Source organism: Diospyros lotus, chromosome 8 (genome assembly GCF_014633365.1).
Source record: "Diospyros lotus cultivar Yz01 chromosome 8, ASM1463336v1, whole genome shotgun sequence".
In the NCBI taxonomy this organism is placed as follows: Eukaryota; Viridiplantae; Streptophyta; class Magnoliopsida; order Ericales; family Ebenaceae; genus Diospyros; species Diospyros lotus.
In genome coordinates, this window is record NC_068345.1 from 16,876,969 (window position 1) to 16,895,909 (window position 18,941).

The window sequence follows — 18,941 nt, forward strand, 5'->3', positions numbered from 1 at the left end:
ACCAATGTCTTATGCAAGGTATGGCAATTGATATATGTGCCTCAATTTATTTTCAACAATAAGTATGTATAATTTACATGGTACCTTTTATAATATACCCCTTAAAGTAATATTTAACTATTACTTATCTCTCATTGCTAACAAAAACATCAAGGAATAAGAAAACATATCAAACCTCTATCCAACTACAATAGGGTAAAGAAAAAGACATCTATACAATTTCAATGAGCCACAAAATCACAATACTTAACCAAAATAAAAATTACGAGGCAACAAAAATTGTAATTAATTAAATAAAAAGAAAGCAAAAGAATAATAATTATGGATGAATCTAAGTTCTTAAATGAAAGCATAGCATATTATAGTTTCTATAGGCTAAAAATTCTTGGGAAGATATCAATGTCATTTAGAAAAAAAAAAAATCCTATATTTACTTCTTTGAAGCCTTTGTAATTTCAAAGAATCCATTTGTTAATAACATATGTTGATGATTTAGCAAATATTAACTTCAAATAATCCATCTTTACTTCAACCTAAAGAGTTGATCACAGATACTCAATTAAACTATCAAATTCCTTAAATACTAACTTAATTCAATTTCAAACATATAAATGCTTCTGCCACAAGATTCCGATCATTCTTTCATTTTTTCCATGTCAGAGATTTCTAACTCCATATGTCCTAAAAATGATGTTGCTTAAGAGGGAAGAGAACATGCTTCACGCTTTGAAGCCTTCATAATTTCTGCAATAGTCTAATGAAATCAGCAAATTTACAAGATGGTAACTTTTATAGGAAAATAAAACTAACTAATTCAGTAAAAAATATACATCAAACCATCAACAATAATACCCCATCAATATAGCCCAAGAAACAAATGTACCACGAAGCACAAGGTATTAACAATTTAGTAACCTTTACTTTTTATATTTTCCTTGGGTTTCCAAAACATAAGATGATTTAGAGTAATCAAGAACCTCATAACCTCCAAGAATCAGTTTAATACTAAAATTATCCTCGCTAAGGACATGATCTACTGAATATGTCCCAACTCATTGTAATAAAAGTGTTAATCATAATGATACAAAAATCCATCAATATTCAATAAAATAGAAAATTAAAAATGGCCGCCAAGTTGAACTACAAGTCCTAATGAACCTCAAGTGGAAGCATGATTAACTATTGAATGATCAAGGCATAGCTAATCATAAGTAAGATGATTTAGAGTGTCAAAAAACTTCATAACCTCCAAGTATCAATAATCAATTCCTCTCACTAAGACCACGGTATGGGACATATGTCTTCAAGGCATGCAATCCAGGTGTTAGTAATAATGGTCATGATGATGGTGATAAAACACTTATAAACAAATTACATATTAAAAGTGACTCCCAAGTTCATATAGGTTCCCTAATGAACCTCATATGGCAAGCATGATTAACCATTGACTGACCATGGTCCAGATAATAATCCAATAAGCAAGGATAATGAACTTCTACTACCGACTCTATCACCTTGAAAAAAAATTTGTTTCCGTACAGTAATGTCACAAAAGGGGAAGGTTTTCACAAGTGCATATTCACTAGATTTAACTACAAACAAGGATTCAAACTAAATTTCATTTGCAAGAACACAATAATCACATTAAAAATGATGGCATAATGCCCAAAATCTATATTTAACTACAAATAGGTTATCCAAACTAACTTAAAATTAAAACGGCCAAAAACCACAACATAAACTTTGGAACAAAGGAGATTACATAATCACTGTCATCCTCATGAAAATTGTCAAGATGGAAGCTTACATGGTCAAAATTATCTCCTATCAGAACTAAGTTGCCATCAATTATTATGAAACATTGACATAGATGGATTATACTTGGTAAGATCATAGTTTGTGAAGGTTAGCAATCAACTGAAACAAATATCAATATTGAGTTCTTCACCAATGTCTTATGCAAAGTGGAAACTGATATAAACGCCTCAATTTATTTTCAATAATAAGTATGCATTATTTACATGATACCCTTTATAATATACCCCTTAAGAAAATGTTTAACTATTATTTATCTTTCATTGCTTAATATTATTTTGTCATCCAAACCTCATCAAATATATGCCAAACAAAAATAAGGAATAAGAAGAAAATAACATATCTGATGAGGGAATATTTACAGGAGGCAATTTTACTGTACTACCCTTGGAAGGTTACCATTAACTTGGAGCCATGAGTGCTAGTAAAAGCCAACATGTGATCGCCACGTGTCAAGTCCTAGGAGCTCCACATATCTTTATAATCTCTATTATAATTTTGAATTGGAAAGAGATAGAGAGGAAGATTGAGTCAACTAAGAATATTTCCAACATCCCAAGAATTATCTCAATTGGGGAATATTATCTTTTCTCCCATGGAAAAGGGATCAACTTCTATTTTTGAAAGATATCTTATCTCCTAAGGGAAAGGCCAAGCGACATCTATAAATAGAGGACAGCCTTTACAGGTAGGAAGATCTGATTCCGAATGGACTCTTCAATTATTGTGATTAAATACGTGGATACCAAGAATCAACTTGCTGATATTTTTACTAACCCTCTTTCAAATGAAAATTTTCTTTTTCTTCGAAACTCACTTGGGATGATTCCTATTCCCTATTGTATTTTTTTCTTTCTCATGTATTTTTTGATAGATTACAAAAAAGGGGGAGAGAAAATATGTAGCTAAATAGTGTTTTAAAAGGATAAGAGAGAGACTAAATTAAGGGGGAGCCTAAATTAAGGGGGGAGTAAGAGCAAGCTTAAGGGGAAATCATATTTTTTGTTAAATCATTTAAGTATAGCTTCTTTCATGTTTTTGCAATCATCAAAAAGGGGGAGATTATTGAGTGTAGATTTTGATGATTGGCATGTGTGAATGTGAATGTTCATTTATATTTTATGTACTAACAAAGCATGAAGCCTTCATATGGCTTACAAAGCTATTCTCTAGTGATTTCATGACACAGATTATATATGGAAACTTCTTATATTGATATAGAGATTTCATTATATATGGAAATAAGTTTTTAGAGAGCTTTCTAGAAATTTGAGTATTTGAGCTATGTATGAAAAGTTCTTCTTGGAATGGAAAGTCTAGAAGATATATATATATATATATATGGAATCTTTGTTGGGAAGTTCAAAAGATCTATATGGAAGTTTTTGAGGAGATTGAAGTAGTCCACTATATGGAGTTGCCATATATGTAACTTGGCGACATGGCATTGTTAACATGGCATTTTGATGACATGGCAGCCACGTGGAGCACACTCATCAAGGCTATATCATCTCGTTGGTCTAGATATGGTAAGAGAATCATGGAGTAAATTTAAAGGTTCCTAGAAGCTCCTCTACTCAGTTAAATATAAAAGATTTTTTTTTTGAATTGCATTCAAATGGAGAGGTTAAAGATTCAGCATTATTGTTCAACATTAATGGAGGAAATTAAGATTTGAAAATTAAACCTTGATTGATATTATTTTCCTTTATTGCTGATTCTCTCTCATTAAAAGGATATGGAGACTCAAATCATGGAATCAAGTATCCTACTCATTATGGCTAATTGATATCTTCATTATGGGAGAATATTCAAAGGATATCTTGCATATATTCAGCTACACAAATTGATTCTCTACTTGTCAACATTTTTTAGTATGGAAACTTGATCAATTATGAGCTTTTGAAGTTATAATTGATATCTTTATTGTTGGACAAATTTGCTTCATTATTTGAGAATATTTGGTTGGATTTTACACCATTTGGAGGTTTAAATTCAAATTTCAAATTAGCTATGCTTGTTATGGAAGCTAAGGGGCCAATTGCACAATCAAAGGAGTTTGAAGATCAACTAGAAGTCAGAATTGATCATTTGTTATTTAATTTCGATTTTGCAAGAATTATGAAGGGTTTGGATGATATTTTTAATCCTTGAAATCAGCCATGCATTATTGGAATTGATTTGCTCATTCAAGACTGATTGGAGATCTACAAAAGTCAAAGGTCTTGAAGATCAATCAAGTTAGCTGATTATGGAAAGTAAATCAAAAATTCAAAACGAAGGGCTGAGATTGGCTTGAAGACTCGACACATGGAGGGCTGAGATTGATCAAGGAAAGCTTACTCTAACACTATATAAAAGGATCTCTTGAAGGCTTTGGAATAACTTTTGGAAGCCCTATTATTTTCTACATCATTGGCTAAGATTTTCACTCTCTCTAAGTCTTTCTTTTCCTCTATCTTCTTGAGAGAAAACTAAGAGAGTTCTCTACACTTCATTGTATTATTTTTTAGAGAACCCTATTTCTCAATCTCTACTATTCTTGTATCTTGTAAAGAGCGTACAAAATCCAAACTAGTGAGTGTGAGACTCCAAAAATAGTTTGGTGGTGGTGAAGCCAAGTGAAGGCTTCAGTGGTTGTATCAAAAGTTTCATATAGTGGATTTGGTTGAAAATCCTAAGGAAAGAAATCCTTAGGTAGTGGATGTAAGCCATAAGAGCCGAACCACTATACATCGCTGTGTTCTTCTATTCACTCTTTACTTATTCTTACTTGATTATACTTGTTTGTTTTTGATTTTGTGCTATCTAAAGTGGCCAAATCCTAAGGCCTATATTCTTATTGGTTATTATATTCTAATTCACTTTAATTGATCATTCTTTGTACTCATTCAATATTCCATTTGGTTTATTTAAAGTTTTGTTATTGTGTGCATTCAAATCACATGTTTTCTCACCAAGTTGTAATTTGAAGAGTATATTGGATCTAAGCACATACTAGCACAGCTGGTGGATATCATATTATCCATCTAGTATTTAAGTGCTCCCGTACTCTCAACTACAATTTTGGTTTGTATTAAATTTGTTTTCTCATATATATATATACGTGCATAAATTTTGCATTAAAGTTTTTAAAAAGTGTCAATTCACCCCCCCTCTTGACTAGGTTAGAACTCAACACTATGAACTGACTTAAGCGTCGGAGGGATCACGAGGAGCAAGTTTCCACCCTTTTTGCAAGTACTTGGTCTGGAACAGAAGAAGGTGATTGGCTCTGTATCATCAATATCAAACCTCTATCTCACTGCAATAGGGTAAAAAAAAAGACAACATCAATACAATTTCATCGAGCCACAAAATCACAATTTTCCACTAACCAAAATGAAAAATTATAGGGCAACAAGAATTGCAATTAAATAAATAAAAGGAAAGCAAAAGATTAATGAATTATTGGTGATTCTAAGTTCTTAATAAAAGCATGACATATTATAGTTTTTGCAGGCTCAAAAAACTCGAGAGGATAACATCTGTCAATGGCAATTATACAAACAAAATCCTATCCTTACTTCTTTGAAGCTTTCATGATTTAAGTAAACTTATCTGTCAATAACATTTATTAATGGTTTAGCAAATATTAATTTCAAAAAACTCATCTTTAATTCAACCTAAAGAATTGGTCACACATACTCGATTAAACTATCAAATTCCTTAGATGCTAACCTCATTCAATTTGAGAAATATCAATGCTTCTGTTGCAGGATGATTCAGAACATTCTTTTTATTTCTTTTGTTTCATGTCAGAGATTTCTGATTTCACATGTCTTGAGTTGCAATTTAACAATCATCCCTTGCTTTGTTCAAAACATTGTTGATAAAGATTAAGTGCCTCACACTAAACAAGAATTGAAAGGTAGTACACTAAAACTTAAGCAAGGAAAACACTATTCTAATCCTCAAGCAAACTAAGAAAAACCAATGTTACTTCTAAAGTTTCATAATTTAGTAAAAATAAAATTTAAGTAACCTTAAAGGAAAAAATCAAGACATAAAATAAGCAAAATATTATTCTTGAAAGAGTACCCCAAAAAAACACACACAAAACCATAACCAAATAAAATCACTGACAACATTATCAATTTTGTCAATAGCTTTGAATGATAATAATAAGGGTTAATTACTAAAACAAAAACATGAGCTTTAACAATTTTGTCAATACTTTCTTCATGTTCACAATTTAAGGCCTTCCACTTGATCTTTGAAGCCAAATTGTGACATTAAATGTAAAAAGAAAAAAAAAATTATTTCCTAACAAATGATAAAGGTATTAAAATTACTAGGTTGGTAAGGGAAATATATGAGTTCTCATACATTGTTATTAGAAAATCTCTCAAATCTTGTAATGAGTATATAGAAAAATGCAACTAAAGATACATAAGAAAATCAATATTTTCTAAAATTTTATATGGGTTTCAGCCTTCCCCTCTTCCCTCACTAGGAACGCTCAATAAATAAAGATTTCCATTATCGAGCAAACATATCGAGATGTATACTAGAACCATACTTAACTTGTATATGAAAATAACTTTAAAGGAGAACAAGATAGATCGCAGAGAGCAATTTCTTGCCAGTAACCAAACTGACAAATCAACATTTCAATGAAGGAACAGGCAAGGAAACAATTGGGGCTAAAGAAGGCTGTGATTTTAAATAAATGTTTCTTGCTTTGTTTAAAACATTGTTGGTACGGATTAAGTGCCTGTTTGGTATAACAATAGTTAAACAAGAATTGATAGATGGTACACTAAAACTTAAGCAAGGAAACCCTTATTCTAATCCTCAAGCAAAGTAGTGATACAAGTACACATAGTAACTATACAAAATAATTGCAAAAGTACACATAGTAACTATACAAAATAATTGCAAAAGGAAAACTAGTGTTACTTCTAAAGCTTCATACTTTAAACACCTCCAAGTAAAAATATAATTTAAGTAACCCTAAAGAAAAGAAACAGAACAAACTCTATAAATTAAAATCAACTGACAAGAGCTAGCATATCAAAGATCCATGGAAATATTGTAAAGTAAAAGGAATAATGACTAATTTACCACAAAAAAAGAAGAAGTTAAAAGGTCAAGTAGTACAACAAATTGGAACACATTAAATGATATTGAAATATAAACAAGCCCACAAATCTCAATGCACCTTTTTCTTTCCTATCTTTCAAAAATGCATGTTCTTTGTAGACTTCGAAGAAAACTATGGTAGTTTTCACCCCTTTGAGAAAAAAAAAGGATATAAAGTGCATTTTTTCACATTTATAAAATAAGAACCATCAGACAAGATAAGAAAAAAAAATATGGTAGTATTAACTTGTTGACATGAATAAAACCATTGAAATGCTTAAAAACAGACAATCCATTTGTTTTTACACGACACAAGATTGGTATCTCTTCTCTTGATTAAGCATACTGCAAATGAAAGGGTGATATCCAATTGATAATTTTTAAATCATGATTTCAGATTGACACAACACTTTGTAAAAAAAAAAAAAAAAATAGTTAAGTTTCATATTATTCATAAAAGAGTACCCAAAAAATTCACACACACACAAAACAATAGCCAAATATAATCACTAACATTATCAATTTTTTCAACAGCATTTGCATGATAATAATAAGGATTAATTACCAAAACAAAAACTTGAGTTTTAATAGTTTTGTTAATAAATTCTTGTTGTACATCAATGTGATACCTTCCGACTTGGTCTTTGATATCAAAATCTAACATTAAAAGTAAAAAATTATATTCCCAAACAAATGACAAGCACTAAAATTATCAGGTGCCACCAACTAAAATATAGTTCTCATACACAGTCTTTACAAAATCTCTTTTATCCTTTTATAAGACTATGGATAATGCAATTGCAAATATATAAGAAAAATAACATTTTCTTAAAATATTATATAAAATTTTCATATGGGTTTTGTTCCTTTCTGACCAAAGAAGGACGATCGAAGGCGGGGCGCGGGCTCCGGCAACGGGTCCATCCGGGGGGTGGCTGGCACCTGCAAACACTTCGACGGTCGAGTGAGTAAGAGAGTAAGATGATGCAGTGTATTAGTAGGTCAGATGTAAGAACATACCTTGGCTCTGAAGAGAGCTGGTTGATATAGGAGGAAGAGATGTCCTCCTACATGCATGAGACGTGCACTTGCAGGTGATGGGACTGGCTATCCAGAGCTAGTGGAGGTTCCCAAGTGGTAGCATGGTGGCGACGGGACCCTCATTAATGTGGATGGGATCCACTATTAATGAGGATGGGATCTGAGACGGCTGTGTAGATATCCAATGGGTTTGCAATGATGTTGTGGCAAGCTAACACTGGGCCAATGCTAGGTCCAGAAGGGAGATCAGATTAGGCTAAGGTCGGGCCTAAGTCCACAACCCCCAAGTCGGATGCTTGAGTAACGAGTATTTGAGCTAAAAAAGGGGAGCCTGAGCGATTTTTGTTGTGCTCGGCAGTTTTGGAGAGTCAGATTAAGTGAGACCGAGGTGGTCGGTTGAGCCGATTTTGTTTTTGTTGGGGTGATGACTCTGGGCCATTTTGAGGTCAGCCCTAGATGAGTAAGCAGGGCAATATTCGTTACGTGCTGGTTTGTCGGGCGTGACCTTGAGATTCGAGGGTGCTTTCCTAGAGAGTGGGGGTGTTATTTGGGCGGTAACTGGCAATCCCTCGGATACGTGATAGGCGGCAACCTGGTGATGCTGCGCGTAGCTTCAAGAAGGCGAATGGTGTTGGCTACTGTGAATGTGTGTCGGCGAGGTCTCATATTCTCGGGGTACGTTCGGAGTATGGTCGAGTTTCCTACTTATGTAAGCTGTCCAAGTTAGGGGAGGTCGTGCATTCCCCAACGAAGTTTTGGGTGTATTTCTGGGGTTTCGACTGTGGCTTGTAATTTGATTCTTGCCAAGAGGGGATGATCCTGACGGCGGGACGCTCCCCTAAGGTGTACACCGCGCGGGACTTTGGAATATGGGGCGTTGTACCAAAAAGGCGCGTCGTTATAGATGTGTACGATGGCTTCTGATTTCCTTGGGAAACTTAAATGCGTGATGGGTGTGTGACAGGTGGCGTGCCCCTAATGCTCTGTTAAACGTCTGGTGGCATTTTGCTTTCTTCTGGACATGACGTGCGAAACAGCTTTAAAACCGCCTCCTAGTTTTTGTGTTCCTCACTGTCTCTTTCTCAAAGGCATGTTATTTTCCTGATCTCTCTCAAGTAGCTGCCGAAGGTTGGCCCTATTGGCCATCAAATGGATGTTAGCGGAGACGCCGAAGAAGGTGTCACTCTCTCGATGGTTGGTATGACATCCTCTGATGCCGAGCTCGCTCTTCGACTGCTCATGATGAAGAGCGACCTCTGACCAGGAAGCGTCAGAGGGGCACTGGGGGGTCGAGTCATCCACCAGGGTGCCACTTGCGAGCGCGTCCTCTGCCTCTGGGGACCACCGGGCTCCGACGTATTGTTGAATGGAGGATCGAGTTCTGGGGATTTTGGCAAAATATCGAGCGATGGAGCTGGGATTCTGTTCGAATGCTGTTACCCTCAAGTGATTGCACCGAGAGGAGGTCGAGTGTATCCAGGAGGCATTGGAAGGCGAGCTAAGGAGGAGGGTGGTCAAAGAGTCGGAGACGTCATGGACTCGCTGTCGCGAGGTCATGGGTCGTCTTGTCTGCCATTGCGAGGATTCCAGGGCCGCGCTTCATGATTCAAGGGTGGAGGTTACCCGTTTGCGGGCGGCACTCAGGGCTACCCAATCGATGGCAGAGGCTGGCAGGACTCTAGTGTTGGATGCCGCGAACAAGTATCTGGAGGGTTACGAGGAAGCTCTTCTACACGTGCGGACTTTGTTCACCCAGCCTGGATTTGCAACCTTGTAGGCCGTACATGAGGGTTGAGGCCAGCCGTCTTGTGGACCCGACCAAAGGGCTAAGGCTTCAAAGGAGATTCCCGAGGTAGGCCAAGTTGGAGAAGGTGTTGTCGACGATGCTAAACCCTTGGCTGAGTTGGGCTAATTTATTGCTTTCTTTGATTGTAATTGGGTAGGCTTTCAACGTTTTCTCAATTTTGTCTAGTCTCGTGGTATTGTGACTTTTCACTGTCTTTTGACTTATCCTATTTTCTTTTTCACAAAGCGTCCTCTTTTTTTTTTTGTTACTTGATTGTGGACGTGGTGGTTCTTGATTGGGTTAGTGTTCGATCCTAGAACTCGAGGTGCCAGCTTTGCGTCTGGTGGAGGGGTTGGGAGATTTAAGACTGCGTACGTGGCGCAGGCTTTGAGGTTATAGATGAAGTGAGTTTTTAGTGCCAGATGTATTATGGGAATGAAGCGCTTCGTCTTCCAAGAGCGTTGTTAATACGCGGGAGGGGTTGATTAGCCAGGAAAGGATTTGGTGTTTCATTTTCAGAGGTAGGATTATGACTGCATTGATGGCGCAATTTTTCGGATCCTGGCCATATTTAATGTTTAGGAGGCAGTGAGAGGCTTCCAACCGTCGGGCAATTACGTTTATAAAAGGGGAAATGGTTTTGCTCCCTGCTTTCCTCACTTGCTTGCGTCTTTGTTCTGGGAGGCTAAAGAGATGTGGTTGATATTCTACAGGGGGAGTTTGTTGTTTGAGTGGGCCATTTTTGTTGGTGGCCTTGGGGATGGTAGTTTTCTAAGTGGTATGGCCGAGGCCGAGAGGTCTGCAATTGAGTGTGTTGAGACGAAGGCAATACTAGGATGGGTGAGACATGGCATGTGTAAAATGGGTGATGTGGCTTTCTCTGAGTTTACTTCTAGCGGAAATGGCGTGTGTTGTTGTCCGAGGGCTTGGGCCACTAATGTTGATATTATCTGGCTGTGGTTAGGGATCGTTTGCTTGCTCCAAGGTTGAAACTTGGAAATATCGAGGCTACCAAGGCGGTGGGTCGCTCTGAATTTTCATTAGGAGCAGCGATTATGCTGGCAGAATCTGACCCTTTAGAGGGCAGGATGTCAGGAAATACAAAAGGGGTCTGGTCCTTTTTAGGCGATTAAAGAGTAAGGCAATTGCTGATAATCTAAAGGAGTGCAATAGCTGCTTGACCGTGCTTTACTAGTTTGTTTGTCCTTTGTTAGATTTCCAAGGATTTATATTGTATGATAGTTGTAGTGTGGTAGGCAAGTGTAACGTAAAACTGTTATAAGCGTGAGGCTTGTAATCAGATGTAAATTGTTCATAACGAAAATGCAAGGCTGCGTTCTCTTTACTTTTCAATTTTTAGTTTTGAGTTTTGAATTCATTTTCAGTTTTCTGTTTTGGTAATCTGTTTTTAGAAAATTAAAAACGTGTTCTCTTTGTCATTTTGAAAAACTATTTTTCAAAACAAAAAATTAGAAAATGCGTTCTCTTTGAAATTTAATTTGATTATTAAGTAAATTATAAATATTTAATGTTAATATATTATTAAAAAAATATATACATTTTAAAGTTAATAAATTTTGTAATATTTTTTCCCATTACAATAATAAAATATGAATAAATAAATATGTTTCGAGTTTTGAGTTTGTTTTGGATGGAAACACTCAAAACAACTTTTTGTTATTTTTAGTTTTCTTTACAAATTTTTTTTTGTTTTCAAAAATGCATTTTTAAAAATAGCAAAAAGAACACGTTTTTATTATTTTAGAAAATTGAAAACTAAAAATGACTTGAAAACAGTAAAGAGAACGCAACCTAAACTTTTCTGGGTACTTTGTTTTGTGTTGTGTTCTGATGTAAGGTTTTATGGGATCAAACTCAAGATCTGACGTGTGTCTGTCCGAGTCCCTAGGTTCGTGCAGGGTATGTGCGCCTGTTTGATATAAGGCGTGGCTCAATAGGGCCGAGACGGGTTTGAGGCGCCTAGAGCAATGATGGTGCTATGCCCAAGGTCCGCTCGGGGCAGACTGACCATGTCTGTCTGGATCCCGAGCACGGCTTAAAGAAGGCTCAAGATCCTGTGCGCCTATTTGATACAAGGCGTGGCTCAATAGGGCATTGCCTGAATACAATCAAGCGGGTCCTTCATATAGAGAGGATCCCGCACTTCAATTCCCGCCAAAGGGAAGTTTTATTTACACTAGTATCCCATTCTAGAAATAACTACCCAACTTCTTAACCATTCATGTGACAGCCCTGCCACTTGCATATTATATTCCCCTGTCGTGACTTATATCATGACAAATCATTGCTCAGAAATCCAAAACTAAGTAACTGATTTACCATGCCTAGTTTAAGGGGAGGTGTATTTTGCCAATCAAGTTTTAATGGAAACTCTGGCACAATACGAGCAGTCCCCCTTGCCAACAAAAAGAAAAAGAAAAAAAAAACAAATCAACAACAAATTAGCCAAAAGAAGAAAAACTTAATTGTGAAATCTAATTTTCAAATATAAGACCAGGAACAAGGGAACTCACTAACCCAGTTTCCAGTTCAGATATATAGTTCACAAATTGTTGAACTCTAGCAGAGCGAGGTAAACCTGTAACCAGTATACATAGGAATACAGCAAATTTTTTTACAAGTCCATGTAGATTTCAAATGGCTAATACATAACAAAAGAATTGGAATCTTGCATTTGAATATTTATATAGACAAACAATTGTCCGTATAGAATAGGGAAAAAAAACATTTGTGGAACTGAAAGAAAAGATAGAATTACGAGCAGAAGTAAAGGGAAAAAAATCAATGAGAATATAATTCAAGAAAATGTCATCAGGATCATCAATACCTTTATTCTGTTCAAAAGAGGGTCTGGCTACTCCAAATAGCTAGTTCCAAATGGCCTTTAGAGACGCATATTGCATTGCCTGCAAAGTAGTAGCACTCCAAGGAATATTAAGGATTTCTAGATATCATATTTAAACTAACTCAACAAGGGAAAAAGAGGATAAGAGTCTCGAGACGAAACCAAAATACTTAGACCGTCCATATTTCTTTCCAATTGCATACTCATACCTTCCAGTTAGTAATCGTGAAAATGAAACATGAGGTAGCAACCCCTAGACTTCCATATCTTAAAATATCTCAACAAGAACCCTGCAATCCGTCAATAAATTATGTCTGCAACTGAAATCTACTTGTTCTGAACTACAGATCCCATACAATTTCCTCAAAGTTCCACACTGCTACCTTACATATTTATGAACTCTAAATAAACACCACAATTAGTAGAAGCAGATATTTTCATTAAATTGTTGTAGACAGCTTATAAGAGTAAAAGTCATTATCAATTTGCTGCAATGTTAAGCGTAATAGGTCATGAAAAATAGCATGGATTCATTCATTCCTGGACTGAAAGATAAAAAGGAAAAGCTATAGGATAAGAATTGGTCTAAGTCCATATTCATACAACCATAGATGAGGTTCATGAGTTTAGATACGAATATGGAAAAAGGAAAGAACCAATAATGAGAAACAGTAAACATAATTACAAACTCTAGAAAATGGAAGCTTTTGAAGACATGAAATTTAAGCAAGCAATGAAGGAAAAACCCTTAAAATTCATAATAATTGGAAATTCCAACCAAGAAGAATTGTCAAATAAAATTCATAATAATTAGCTTGGATGCTAGCAATTAAAATATGTATTTAAGGAATGACTACTAACTTTTATTTATTTTTCTTTTTTTTTTTTCGGGGGGGGGGGGGGGGGGGGGGGGGGGAGATGGTTGGGTATCCAAGTTCGCTGCAACTTGAACTCACCAACAAAATTCAGTCATGATAATTTTAGATGTTAAAAGATACATACAGTACGTGTTGGGAACTCTAAAAGTAGGTAACACGTGCAAAAAAATGTTTTAGCATCTAAAGTACGCAACTAAAAAGCTTTGATATCTTACTAAAAAAGATGAAACTAATTTAATATCTGAATTCTATGAACACTTATAAATTCTGTAAAGTTTTGCTTAGTTTCTCCATTCTAATGCACCAGATTCACCAACTGTTCACTCTCAAGTTTAAGATTGTGTTTCTGGTTAAAGACTAAACATGTGAACCAGATGCAATTATTTCTTTGTTTTTGAGGGAAAAAGAGACTATATTCGTAGACAATAAAAGGTTAACAACATACATATACAAATAAGAGGTTCAAGAGGGATAAACTACAGGCAGCCAATTAATCAAAAGATCAATCATTCGAGATACAGAATCTCTCTTACCCTCCAATTGAGAAGGCTGCATCATTTGAAGAATTTATATCTGGGAATGACCCACTCTCTCTCCTATCCTTGAGAGGTGGTGGAGACATTTGAGCAGAGGAATTACCAAGTTGGGGTCCCTGCATCTTCTCGTCTGCAATGGCCACCATCATCAGACCTCATTTTTCCACATAATACATAATCCTAACAAGTACCAAGCTAATACTGCAAAGAGAATAATACAGTCAGAGTGAAATGTAGCCTTCCAATCACAAAAGAAAAAAACTACAAACTAAGAAATAGAGTCAATTAATTAATAGTGAAGAATATGCTTCAGCATTAATGAGAAGAACATTCAAACAACTAGAATGCACATTATAAAAGAAAAAGATCTTACTCATAGTTCTTTAGAAATGACACATAGCTTCACTATTCTGATTATTGATGGTACATAAAGACATCTGAAATATACATTAGATAACTACATACTATTTGAAACAGAGCCACCACTAATTATGTCATCAAGTGAAATACTCCGTATCTCCTGTCTGATAAGTGATGGAGCAGCCCTTTTTAGAGTGTCTTCTGACAATGTTGTTGTCACGTCTATACATCTGCAAGAAGAACTTGTTACTGCTATACTTGAAAAAAAATATGTTATTGCTACATAAGAAACATAATTTTGGAGCTAAAAAGGCTTGCTAAATAAAGAATAAATAGATAAATATCTGTGCTGTATCCATAATTATGAGTGGAAACATATCAACATCCACCCACATATCTATATTTAAGTAAAATGTGCGTCCAAAGACATATTCAACCTCATCTGCACAGCTCTAGCAGCCTGCAGTCCAGCTAATGCATCTTCAATAACAATACACTGAGCAAATAAGTGCATGAAATTAATGCTTTGATATCACTTAAATTGAAGATAATACAGAAATAAAACTGATCAATGGACCACACTGTTCTAATACGCACTAGACACTAGTCAGGCGCCAGGTTGGGGCCTAGCGCATAGGGCACCTAGGCGGGGCCTAGGAAAACTATTGGTTTTTTTTATTTTTTTTAACTTTGTGATGTAACTTGATGTTATTTTCAATTAAATTAAAATTAAAAGTGGCATGAAAATATATATATATATATGTTATATATATTAGATATATATCTAACATATAAATAGAAAAGAAAAATATATATATAAATCTAACATATAAATAAAAAAATTAAATAACATAATAAAGTTTATATGTTAAATAAACCCGAACAGAATCAGTTCACTAGCTTAAAGCATTGCTAGTTGATATATATATATATATATGTTATTAAACATATGTTAAATATATATATATATACGTATAAAGTTATGAAGCTTGACGAGAGAGAGGGGTCGGAAGCAGAGATGGAGCTTGACAGCAGCAGCAGCGTTGACGCAGCGAGGACGCAGCAACTTGACGGCATAGAGGCGGTGAGGAGGTCGCGATGGAGCTGGAGGTACCGGCGGCAGCCTTGGGCTGAGATGAGTATGAGAGGGCGAGACGGCTGAGAGGAGTAAGAAAGGCTTCGGAATCGACAAAGGGTAAGATTTAAACCAAAAAATTAGGCGTCCTAGGCGGCTAGGCGCCGCCCGATTAATCGGGCCGGCGCCTAGAGGGGCCGACTAGGCCATATTCGCTGCGGCCAGGGGCCGCCTAGCGCTTCACTGGCGCCTAGGCCGATTTTTAGAACATTGATGTTGGGAGTTTAAAGCTACAACAACAATCACTAGGCTTAATCCCACTAGATGGGGTAGGCTTAATCCCATTAGCACACACTCCCATATTTTTGTCCACAGTAAACCAATATATGGAGAAGATTTTCAGAAGCTTTTTGATTGGAAAATTAACAGTCTAATTCTGTTTTCTGCTTGCAGTTTGACAAAGAGATAATTTCTCAACTAATAAAGGTAATAATATTGGATGGAGAAATATGTGACTGTAATATCAGTATCAATAACTCTTTCAAGAGAGTGAAATGCTCATGGCATGGATGTCTAGATAAATCCACAAATATACCTCACTAGTTGGCACATAAAAAATTTTAGAAGCAGACAGAAAAATATCAGGGCAGGCTTTAGATTCTCAAATGCATCTGCAGACACAATAGCATCAAACCTGCAAAAGACATCAGAATGTGTGTATTATTAAGTAAATCTAAGGAAAATAACTATAACACCATGATTCCTCACCCACACCTGCTAGTTGAAGGTGACTCTTAGGTTAACGGGACATCAAAATTCAAACACTCATTGTCTTATAGGTGAAAGGCAAGATGAATATTTATGGCATTCAAGATTAGGACATGTAAGAGAATCAAGAATGAAAAGGTTAGCTAAAGAAGGCTTACTTGGTTCTTTGAGAAATGTATCTCTTCCTACATGTGAATATTGCCTTGCTGGAAAGATGAGTAGGAAACCATTTGGGAAAGGGTCCCGAGTTCAGTTTCCATTAGCTCTAGTACATTCTGACATATGTGGTCCCTTGAATGTGATATCTAGACAAGGGTTTAGATATTTCCTCACATTCACTGATAACTATACTCGTTATACACATGTGTACTTGTTAAAGTTTAAAGGTGAAGCAATGAGTTGCTTCTTGGCATATGTGCAATTGGTTGAGAATCAACTTAATACTACGATCAAATGTCTAAGGATAGATCATGGAGGTGAGTACATGTCTAATTTGTTTAAGGGGTTCTGTGAGCAAAAAGGAATAGAAAGGCAGCTTACTATTCCTGATACACCCCAACAAAATGGAGTGGCCGAAAGGAAGAATCGCACACTCTTAGACGTGGTGAGATCTATGATGGCTCAAGCCAACTTAGATATGTCTTATTGGGGAGATGCGTTGCTAACAACAACATATGTGCTCAATCGAATGCCCTCCAAATCAGTATCTTCTACTCCTTATGAGTTATGGACTAAAAGAAAGCTAAATTTGAGCAATCTAAGGCCTTGGGGCTGTGCAACCTATGTCCATAACACCAAATCTAAATTTGGAAAGTTAGGACCAAAGGGAAAGAAATGTGTTTTCCTTAGGTACTTTGAACACTCTAACGGCTATGTGTTTGCTAATTTAGATGAAGGGAGTAAAAGAGCTGAATTTGATTCAAGGGATGCAATTTTCTTGGAAAATGAGTTTCCAAGAAAAGGGAATGTTACTACAGGAGTTTCCTTTTATGAAATGTCTGAATCACGAGTTGATAATCACAATGTATCAACTATACCTACACCACAAGGAGTGTTTGGGAATGTTGGGTTGAGTGGGAGCGTTAAGCATCCAACTGAGGTTGGTCAAGATGTGACTAACAATGATCAAAATATTGATCAAGATATGCCCACACAAGAAAGTGATCAAATAGACCAACATCAAGAATTGGTCTACGATGAATAAAACGATGATCAAAATATTGATCAAGATATGCCCACACAAGAATTTTGATCAACCTCCTGAACAAAATGATGATGATGTGCATCATGAGCCTTCTCCTAGTGTGCGTAGGTCTTCGAGAATATTTAGACAACCAAAGAAGTGGTGGATTCTAAATGATGAACATGGTTTCACCTGAGGTGGATGATGAACCTCGTTCTATTAAGGATGCACTTAGTAGTCCTGATTCAGATAAGTGGAAAATGGTTATGGAAGAAGAACTAAATTCTATGAGGGATAACCATGTCTGGGACTTGGTTGATCTTCCACAAGGGAGGAAAGTAATTGGGAACAAATGGGTTTTTCGAATCAAGCGAAAAGCATATGGTTCCATTGATAGGTACAAGGCACGATTGGTTGCCAAAGGGTACACACAGGTAGAAGGTAAACTTATCAAGACACTTTCTCACCTGTTGTCAGGTTTAACTCTGTTAGGGTAATAGTTGCAATAGTAGCCCATATGGACTTGGAATTACATCAAATGGATGTTAAGACAGCCTTCCTCAATGGTGATTTGAGTGAAGAAATCTATATGACACAACCAGCAGGTTATGTCGTTAAGGGCCAAGAACAAAAGGTATGTCACTTAATGAAGTCGATATACGGCTTGAAGCAAACTTCTAGGCAGTGGTACCTAAAATTCCATCAATTGATTTTGAGCTATGTTTTCAAAATGATGGATGAAGATCATTGCGTATATGTCTTGTATTCCAAGGACAAATTTGTGATCATGTCACTATATGTAGATGACATTCTATTAGCAAGTAATAACAAAGGGTTTTTAAAAGTCATCAAAGGATGGTTATCATCAACCTTTGAAATGAAAGATATGGGAGAAACTGCATACATCCTTGGAGTTCAGATTCTAAGGAATTGGGTTACAAAATTGCTAGCTCTATCTCAAGAAACTTATATAGATAAGATTCTTGAACGCTTCCATATGAAGGATGCTAAACCAATGAATACCCCAATTGCCCATAATGCCAAAATTAATGAGGCAATGTGTCCACAAAACCCTCAAGAGAAACATGAAATGGAACAAGTTCTATATTCAAGTGCTATAGGGAGCCTAATGTATGCCATGATGTGTACACGGCTTGATATAAGTCAAGCTGTTGGGTTATTAGCCAGGTATCAATCCAACCTTGAAAGTCAGCATTAGAAGTGTATTAAAAGGATTTTTCGTTACCTCGAAGGTACGAAAGATTATTGTTTATGCTACCAAGGTGGTAGTTTACAGTTTGTTGGATACACGGATGCTGATTGGGGAGGTGATAAGGATAGATGCAAATCTACATCGGGTTATATTTTTCTATTGAATAGTGGAGCTATCTCTTGGAGTAGCAAGAAGCAAACTTGTACAACTTTATCCATCATGGAGGTTGAGTTTGTGGCGAGTGTTGCTGCCATACAGGAAGCCATATGGCTTGGTCATTTTATTTCCCATTTAAG

The 18,941-nt window shown here is 36.1% G+C and overlaps 1 protein-coding gene across 3 annotated transcripts; it reads right to left on the reverse strand.

Annotated features, from left to right (window-relative positions):
- Positions 1-626: 626 nt before the first annotated feature.
- On the reverse strand, positions 627-16,274 carry LOC127807325 (protein SUPPRESSOR OF QUENCHING 1, chloroplastic-like). Of its 3 annotated transcripts, none has more exons than XM_052345054.1 (5): positions 16,077-16,274; positions 14,512-14,636; positions 14,044-14,176; positions 12,615-12,693; positions 627-744 (listed from the first exon to the last, which is right to left on the reverse strand). In XM_052345054.1, the coding sequence occupies exons 1-4, from the start codon at positions 16,091-16,093 to the stop codon at positions 12,672-12,674; spliced, it is 297 nt and encodes a 98-aa protein (XP_052201014.1). In that variant the 5' UTR covers positions 16,094-16,274; the 3' UTR covers positions 627-744; positions 12,615-12,671. The 3 variants fall into 3 exon arrangements, 2 of the variants coding, with proteins under 2 accessions (XP_052201014.1, XP_052201013.1); XM_052345053.1 differs by having other exon boundaries at positions 12,615-12,922; XR_008024635.1 differs by lacking the exon at positions 16,077-16,274 and having other exon boundaries at positions 12,615-12,922; positions 14,044-14,247; positions 14,512-14,968.
- Positions 16,275-18,941: the final 2,667 nt, after the last annotated feature.

Coding starts and splice junctions, on each gene's coding strand:
- LOC127807325 (XM_052345054.1), bottom strand. Junction 14,177..14,511: donor TGGTGGCTCTGTTTCAAATA/GTATGTAGTTAT, acceptor TGGCCATTGCAG/ACGAGAAGATGCAGGGACCC. Junction 12,694..14,043: donor GCAGCCTTCTCAATTGGAGG/GTAAGAGAGATT, acceptor ACTACTTTGCAG/GCAATGCAATATGCGTCTCT.